Source organism: Chionomys nivalis, chromosome 7 (genome assembly GCF_950005125.1).
Source record: "Chionomys nivalis chromosome 7, mChiNiv1.1, whole genome shotgun sequence".
Lineage (NCBI taxonomy): Eukaryota > Metazoa > Chordata > Mammalia > Rodentia > Cricetidae > Chionomys > Chionomys nivalis.
Window position 1 is genome coordinate 76,927,581 of NC_080092.1, and position 9,092 is coordinate 76,936,672.

The 9,092-nt window shown below is 51.9% G+C and overlaps 1 protein-coding gene across 1 annotated transcript; it reads right to left on the reverse strand.

Moving 5' to 3' along the window:
• Window positions 1–2,263: 2,263 nt before the first annotated feature.
• Pnpo (pyridoxamine 5'-phosphate oxidase) lies at window positions 2,264–8,349 on the reverse strand. Its single transcript, XM_057775178.1, has 7 exons — window positions 8,115–8,349; window positions 6,459–6,583; window positions 5,273–5,372; window positions 4,354–4,407; window positions 3,984–4,112; window positions 3,603–3,673; window positions 2,264–3,435 (listed from the first exon to the last, which is right to left on the reverse strand). The coding sequence occupies exons 1-7, from the start codon at window positions 8,250–8,252 to the stop codon at window positions 3,267–3,269; spliced, it is 786 nt and encodes a 261-aa protein (XP_057631161.1). The 5' UTR covers window positions 8,253–8,349; the 3' UTR covers window positions 2,264–3,266.
• Between the last annotated feature and the right edge of the window lie 743 nt (window positions 8,350–9,092).

Consider the following 9,092-nt stretch of genomic DNA (forward strand, 5'->3'; position numbering starts at 1 on the left):
AGAAGCTGTGTCAGTAATTCCACCATCAAGCTAGGCTTCATATGCCAGGGGAGAAAGGAAGGAGACAGACACCCCCTGGACAACCGAGAAGTTGTGGGGGCTCTAAGAGAGTGGGTTCGAACTTTAGCAACCGGCCCCAAAACTCTGTAGTTCTCAGTGGTTCAGCTTAGGACCAAGGTTTAAATTCTGGTGCCACCGAGTAGCCTGCTGAGTCTGGGGACATTTTATAGAGAGACTTATCTGTAAAGCCAGGTGTGAGAGCAAATCTCAACTCTTGCTGAGGCAGGGGAATTGCAGTTCAAAGGTCAGCCTGGGGTATACTGGAAGGCCCTATCTCAGGAAACACGACAAAACCTCAGAGTCTCAGGTGGTTCCCTTCCTCTTCCTTCTCTTACAGAATGCCACCATCCCCACTGCTTTATTTTTTTGGTTTTTTGGTTTTTCGAGGCAGGGTTTCTCTGTAGCTTTGGTGCCTGTCCTCTTGTAGACCAGGCTGGCCTTGAACTCTCAGAGATCCGCCTGCCTCTGCTTCCCAAGTGCTGGGATTAAAGGCGTGCGCCACTACCGCCCGGCCATCCCCACTGCTTTAAAGAAACAGGGGAGAATTCTCACCCTGTCATGTCAAGTCTGGTTCTTACCCAAGCCACAGGACCTGAGAACTGAAGAACAAAAAAAAAAAAAAAAGCAGTCAAATCCCTGGAGCTCATGGTGGGAAAGACCAAGGTGGCCACTCAGCTATGTGGTTCAACAGCTTCGAGGTCAGTGCCTCAAAGTCTGCAGGGCCACCCCACCCTAGGGAGCTGTTGCTGAGGAAGTCTATTGCCAAAACAAACAGACCTATACAAGGAGACCTTTGTCAGGTGCCTCGCCCAGGCCAGGGGAACTCAGGGGATAAGGGAGGCAGAGCAGGAGCTGCACAGAAAATAGACTGAGGGGCCCTGCCTTTACCTCAGCCTTTTGCACCCCCCTTCTTCCCAGAACTTTCTAGGTCTGTTACTCAATTCATAAAGTCTCCCACAAAGAGCTGAGATGCCCCCCAATCTTGCAACCTTGCTGTTAGCTTACCACACACACTGCTCACAACAGGCTGTCTCCCTAGTCCTCCCTGCCCCCATCATGAAGACAGGTGCAGCTGTCAACTCCATTTTCTGGTGTAGTTATTGGAGGGTGAGAGAGGTTAGTTAAACTACCAGCCCTTGGTCAGGCACTTGGTTAAAGGGAGAGCTGGTCTGTCTGTGTGACCCATGATGCCCCACACCCCAGCACCTTCCATTCTTGAACCTCTTCTATTGTGTGCTGGGGTGGCAGGGGCAGGAACAGTTGCCCTCTGCAGAATGCCATGGGAGATGAGACAGGACAGCGTTTAGGTCTTAGGCCAATGGGTCTTAGGCCACTGGGAGGTGACAGCTCTGGAACCCATGGGAGAGCCAACCCATGATCCTAGAGTCTGGGTAGACTCTAAGAGCCATCCTGAGGGGAGTACCTAATTCCAGACAGGAAATGAAGATGGGTACTAGGTATAGACTTGTGTTTGGTTTTGCTTTTTAGAGACAGGCGCTCACAGTGCAGCCCAAGTTGGCTTGGAGCTCACTATGCAGCCCAGGCTGACCTCTAACTCATTACAATCCTCCTGTCCTAGCCTCCCAAGAGCTGGGATTAGAGGCATGAACCATACCACTTGGTTTATGCCCCCCCCCCACCAGACACAATGCTGAGGACTGAATTTACACATGCTAGACAAACATGCTACTGCTGAACTTCCTTCCATGGGGTCCCTGTCTTTCACATGCCCTAGAATGGTCTCTGCAGGAATCCTCCAGGGAGACAGTACATGTCACCCTAAGCTGGAGGCCTAGTTGGCTAGAGAGACCCAGCTGCCCCAGGGAGTCCCAAGCAAGGCAGCTGCAAGCTTGCAGGAGCTGCTAGGAGGAGGAAGAAGAGGAGGAGGAGGAGGAACCGAGAGTGCAAACACGTGCAGGACCCGGGAGAGGCCATGGTTATCAACCACAGTTTCACTGGGAAGCCACCCAAGCGGAGGAAGGGGGAGGCAGAAGAGGCCGCCTGGAACTGGCCTCCACTGCCCAGTAAGGGTCAACTCTAGCCAGTGGGCTCCCCCTGCTGGACCCAATCTGTCAGGCCAGAAGCTAGGAGGGAGAAAAGTCTTGTACCTCCATTTGCTCCCCAGCTTTCCTGTCTGCTGAGGTCCCTCCTCCTGGGACCGACAAAACAAAGTCAGGTCAAGCATTAATGTCACACACGGCCGACAAGTTTTTATTACACACTTGCATGTTGGAAATGACAGCTGAGATCACTAAAAACTGGGGACATACACAACCCCCTAAAAGAGGTGGGGTACAGCAAGGTGTTCTCCTCAACAACTCATGTGCACGTACTAACAAAGTCACAGTCCATGTCACAACAGCAAAAGGGGTGAGGGAGGGGAGGGTACCTGGTGGCAGCCACAGGGTCAATGTCCTTCAGGACCCAGGTTTAAGTAGGGGGATCAATGCAGAAGAGGAACCCTTGTCAGTGACAGAGGCTGACGCACACACCCACGACGTCAAAAGAAGTACAGCATCCACAGTAACAAGTTCATGGCCAACCAGAACAAACAGTGGTTCTCTGACCCCGGCTGAACCACAAAACACACGGATTGGCCCAGTCTCCTTTCTGTGGCCGGTGAGCCATGCACGTCGGCAGCCTGATGATTCTGTTGCTGGAAATGGAGTCATACCAACTGCTGCCCCCTCGATGAGCTTTTCCAAAACCCACAAGCAAGGGAGATAATTATGAGATTCTTTGCCATTCGTGACTCTCTATGACACGATCACTCTCTGCTCCAGCTGAGTTCGAAGGACTCGGAGGGTGAGTCCCGGACATAAAGGATGGATAGGAAGGGAAATGGACTTAGTTTAAAAATAAGGACTAGAGCTGGGCCTGGTCACACCGGCCTGTAATCACTGCTCCTCAAAGGACTGCGGCAAGAAGAACTTAAGGCCAAGACTTGACTGGGGTACACACACAGTGAGTTCAAGGCCAGCCGAGGCGACTTAGTCTCCAAATAAAAGGTTAAGAAAAAAAAATATTGGGACTATAGCTCAGTGGTAGTGTTACCCAGAATGAGCAAGGTCCTAGGTTTAAGCCCAAGGGCCCCCCAACACAGAGAGAAAGATAGACCTGGCTCCCAGTCCTTCGCCCTCTTAGCAGCTCTCCCCCACTCTCTTTCAGCTGATTTCAGACAATTCCCCAACATTCTGAGTCCAGAGTCACGGTGCAAGTCTCTCATACACCCAGTCTTCTTCCCCGTGGTGGGTCATGGGTCCCAAGGGGGCGTCTCCTGCTGTCAGACCTCGCCGGAAGACAATGCGGTCATGCAGGCGGTTGGTTTGGCCTTGCCAGAACTCTATCACCTGGGGGTACAGGATGTAGCCACCCCTACGGGAAGAAGCAGAGCTTTATTGTGCCCTCCTCCCCTCTGATCCCAAGCTCTCTTGCAGGAAGCTCCTGGGATGAGCTGGCGAGGGTTTCCCAGAGAAGTATAAGTCCACAGACAGGGCCCCCGTGTCCCTTTTGGATGTCCATCAGGCACAGGTATCACTTACCAGTATCCCGGCTTAGGCACCTCTTGTTCCTGATAGAGCTGCCCCAATTCCTCATTTTTCTTTCTCAGGTACTGTTCAGGGAAGACAGAACAGGAGCCAGGCATGGGCGATGATCCACTTAAGGACTTATGAACATAGGTTCTGGGGCAGGACCCCGGCCAGGTGTGGGGGACAGAGGGGAGCGAGGGGTTGTGGGGCAGTGGTCAACAGGAGAGCCAGACAGAGGAGGTCTATTTTCGATCTTCCCATCTTCTCCCCAGGGACAGCATCGTCTTTTCTCTCTGGTAGATTGACAGGGCCCTGGCATCTCCTGGAGACAAGTCCCTGGGGTTGTGCCCAGAGGCTCAGGAATCAAGAGGACCATGCTGAAGCCCCACTTACCTCCCGATCGGGGATCACAGAACTTTGCCGACTGACCACAGCCCCAATCTGGCTGCTCTTGGGGCGGGAATGGAAGTAGTTCTCGGCGTCCTTCTCAGGCAGCTTCTTCACAGGGCCCTCCACACGTACCTGCACGTGGATGACCCTGGCTAGGCGATGCTGGGTCCTAACAATCCCTCTCTCTGGCTCACGCCCTGTTTCTTGCTGTTTTCTCTATCTGCTGCCCCACCACTCATCTCCAACCAGACCGTCTGAGAGTGCGTGAGAGGCAGAATAATGTGCCCGGTCTGGGGACCCTCCCTGCAATCGTTTATAAATTGACCCCTGCCCACACAGTCCACAGGGAGTTGTCTTGGAGATGCTCACTCACCTGCCGGTTCAGGGGCTCCCAGTAGAAGACAAGAGAGGCAAAGGGATTCGAGTCCTGAAACAAGAGGGAAGTCATAGATACCATGAAACAGGAAAGCGATACTCCCTGCGCGGAGGAGGAAGGCAGGAGATGGAGGAGACTTTCGACAGATGCATTCACTGTTCCATCTCATTTAAACTCTCAAAGGCAAGCCTCTTGTTTCAGGTCTGAAGACAGGCTCTCGGGGCAGAGTGACGTGAAGTTCACACAGCTGGTGCTAGAGCTGGGTTTAAGCCGCTTAACTGCGGGGTGAGGCCACCAGAGTTGTGGCGTTAGATATGTTTGTTATTGTTTGTTTTGTTCCCATTGTTGTTTTTGAGACAGGGTCCTACTCTGTGGCCTATGGCAATCCTCCTGCCTCAGCCTCCACACCCAGCTCAGCCATAGAGCTTTGGGGGGTGCTGTGGAATGTACCCCAGGGTGGCATGACTAAATACAAATGAAACACTGACTCCTGCGCCCCTTAGAACAGGTGTTGGGGACAAAACCGATTAAATAAAAAGCGGCAACCTCTACTCCACAGAGATTACTGGGGAGCAAATATCAATCGTGTAACCACATAAACAAATGCACAGTCAGAGGCTGAAAAGAAATGACAAAGTAAAGCTGTAAGGTGCCCTGTGGGCAAACAGTGCCATGTGCCAGGGGCTGACTCAGTGTTAGGTAAGGAAGGCTTCCCTAATGAGGGACCATGTGGCTGAGACCCACAGGAATGGCAGCTGATTGGGTAGCGATGATGGAGGGGGGCGTGGGTCATTCATTCAGAGTACAAAGGTCCTGAAGCAGGAGGGAGCCTGAGCAGAGACAGGATGGAGCAGGGGAGTGGCAAGAAGACCATGTAAACAGGGTGGAGGCTGGCTCTGCCAGCCCTGACCCTTACCAGCTCTTTTCCCTTTCGGCTCTCGTAGTTAGTGAAGAAGCGGAAGCCATCCTTGCCAAAGCCTTTCAGCAGCAGCATGCGGGCAGAGGGTTTTCCGTCTCTAGGGCACACAGCAGAGCATCAGGTCAGAAACCAGTCCAGCGTTCTCACCCCTGAGCAACCCCTTCAGCCACGCCCCTTAGGGAGGCAAATATCAATCGTGTAATACATAGCCACAAACTGGGGGGTAAAGAGGGGTCAGAAAGCCAAGCTATGGGGTCCAGTGCCATCAAACAATGCCCTTGGGAATTTTTCTGAAGGTACAAGTGTGATACCACTGTCTGGGGCTCCTTGTGGATGTATGGCATACAGCATCCCCGACAGCCACTTGCTCTTGAATTTTTAGCCTCCAGAAGTGTAAAAAGTAAACTTTTATTGTCTAAGCAACCCAGTCCATGGCACCTTACTGTGACAATGTTGAAAAGCACGTGAGACTGGAAGAGAAAGGATCAACACCAAAGCATGGAGCCAACTGAGCACTCAAAAAGAGGCAGTGATAGACGGACCTCTGCTCAGAGCTCTGGGTGATAACCCAGAGAGTGGTGTCAAAGCCCTGTCTCCAAGCCTGGTGCTTTAGTGAGAAGGGATAAGAGCAACTGAGTAGGAGGCTAACAGAGATCTCTTGTCTGGTGGTGGTGGTGCATGCCTTTGATCCCAGCCCTTGGGAGGCAAAGGCAGGAAATAATCTCTGAGTCTGAGGCCAGCCTGGTCTACACAGAGAAACTCTGTCTCAAAAAACCAGAGACAGACAGAGACAGACAGATTTCTCAAAGGGTAGGACTGATTGGCAAGTCCAATGCTGGGTTTCAGGAGAGGGAAAGGGCCTCAGGAGCAGCCCCAGGAGATGAAGGGCAATAGGGCTTGGGCAGATACGAGCATGAGGGAAGTCAAGGGTCATGAGCATGAGTAGACACATCAAGGATCAAGACGTATAAGGAGCTGCATTTTATCGCTGAAGAGCATTTAGTGAGCTGGCTTTTTGGTTTACCAGCTAAGGACTGGTTTCCTGGGGCTCAGAGAAGATCGGTAACTCAGCTGGGGCTCTTTTAGTAGAACTGCAGACATACAGTTGAGTGCCCTTAGTTTAGGCCTTCCTAAGTCTCAACCATCTGGACCCACCCACACAAGGGCCCACGGCTGTGCCTACCTGGTGCAGGTAGCCAGACACATAGCATTGGCTTCCCCTATGTCCGGACACTGAACGGCCTCCTCAAACCAGGAAGCGAACTGCTTCATGGGGTCCAGAGAGGTCAGATGAGACTCCTCAAATGCCTAGAAAGAGAGACTGACTCATTTAGTGAACACTTAAGTGCTTATTTTGTGCCTGGTATGGATTGAAGTACTTTTCAAGTGTAAATACATTTAGTTTTCTAAACAACCTTGAAACAAACCGGGCATTGGTGGGCGCATGCCTTTTATCCCAGAACTGAGGAGGCAGAGAAAGGGGGATCACTGTGAGTTCGAGGCCAGCCTGGTCTACAGAGCGAGTTCCATCCAGGACAGGCTTCAAAGCTACTGAGAAACGCTGTCTTGAAAAAACACACCAAACAAACAAAAACACCTAGAAATAAAAGTACTACCAGGAAGTAGATTCTGTACCCATTTATAGGAGATGAAACAGGTATAAAATGACCCAGTAAGTTTCTAAGTCTCCTAACCAGGAAAGGACGAACCAGGGTTCGAGAGTGCCGAAGTTCCCGCAGGCCACCTCATCATTTCTCATGGGTTAGTTCTAAGCTTCACGAAGACCTATGCTTTAGACAAGCACTTCTGGAAATGTTTACATGTAATCACGCTTAGCAGATGTAGCTCTAGATCTCACTTCCAAAATAGACTTCTTGGTCCCTGACCTGAGGAGGGAAAAGGAAACCCAGGAGGTACTGAGGGAGGTAAAAACTCAGCTACCAGGTTAGCCTTGAACTCATTGAGTGGCAGATGGATGACCCTGAACTTTGGAGCCACCACGCCTAGTTTATTTGGCACTAAGGACAAAATCCAGAACCTTTGTGCACGCACACTGGGCGAGAACTCCACCAACTGAGCTACAGACCCACCCTCCACCCCTTTATTGTTTTATACCGTGTTTTGTGACTTGTTTTGTTTTGTCTTTGTTTTTCGAGACAGGGCTTTTCTGTGTTACTGTCCCAGCTGTCCTGGAACCAGCTCTTGTAGACCAGGCTGGCCTCAGACTCACAGAGATCCACCTGCGTCTGCCTCCTGCCTGCTGGGATTAAAGGCGTGCACCACCATGGGCAAGGGTTTGGGGACTGTATAGGTACTTTGCAAATGCCTGAATACAGGTTGGTGAGATGGCTCAGCCAGTAAAGGAATTTGCCACCAAGCCTGACGACTTGAGCTCAATCCTGGGTGACCTACATGATGGAAGAAAAAACCAATTCTTGAAAAACTGTCCTCTGGCCTATACACCACACACACACTAAATGAATAAAAACGTAAAAATTAGAAAAACCCTAGACCCACATACCCTTGTAAAGTCAGCATTATCACTTTATAGATTAGTAAACTGAGGCCCAGAGAGGAAAAATTGCCCAAGGTGATATGGGGGTGGGGAGAAGCTGGGTTTCAACCCAGGTGGGTTCTGAAGTCAGTACCCTTCACGACGGCCTATGACACATCTTTATCCCACGTTTTCCTCCCCCGTTGTCTCCCTTCTCCCAACAGAGTGATCCCTAAATCCTGTTGTCCCATGAGTGGCCTCTGAAAGCCCCAAGGTGCTGGTTCAACCCCTTGGTAGATGAATCAGGAACACCCCTTTTTTGTGCCCCGGCGTCAGCGGCTGCACCTCTCGGTCCCCGCGGTAACTCTTGCGCATCGGTCCCAGGTCCATGACAGCACCCCGACAGCACAGGTGACGGAGGTAACCTGGCCACTTCGAAGGTCGCCTGAACGTCACGCTGACGCTCAGCAGCCTGTACGTCATGTAGGCAGCCGGCCACGTGACCCGGCGTCGCCTGATCCTGGGTTCCTCTGGGTTCGGAACCAATTGCTTAGCCTGGGTGTCTAGCCTGGGAAGAATTAGCTAGCAGCCCAGACAATCTAACAAGTTCTAAATTCGCGGAGCCAAGGTGCCAGGACAGCCAATAGCTGTCCAGGATGAGAGCTTGGAGACGCACGCGGAGAACTCATTGGTTTGAGTTTCCTGAAGCGAGACCAATTAGAACGAGAACAGAGGAAGTCAGCAGCCAATGGAATGCTCCTCCAGGGACGGGAGCAGAGAGACAAGGAAATGCTGTCCCTGCCGTTAACACGCACGTGGAGGGTTGTTAAAGGTATAGGAACCGCTGCAGCCGGGACGGGGGCGGGGCGGAGTCTCGGGAGCTGGAGAGGAGTGGTCTGCATTAAGTGGCTGAGCTACTGAAAAAAAGAGCCTAGGGCAGGAATCACCTCCTGGAAGCGGAGGTTGGTAGACTGGGGAAGGAAACAAGGCTTTAGGGGCGGACTCTGAAGCAAGGTGATGGGACGTGGAGAAAAAGGGGGTAGTCTGGTTGAGGGAAAAGACTGTGGCTTTAGAGTAGCAAAGGTAGAAACGGATTGTGGACCATATAGGACAAGTGTTGAGGGCCTTGAGGGTGGGGTGGTACTCTGGGGACTGGGAAGATGCTCTGGTGTCATGGGGAAGACTGCGAGGTGAGAAGGGAGGCAGCTGAATAGAAAGAAGAGGGAAAATTGCGATCCGGCTACCCCTGTCCGGAGTGATATTCCCCTATGCCTTGGAATCCACTCCTGCCTCATTTCCCTTTGGGGTGGGCTGGGCTCAGCG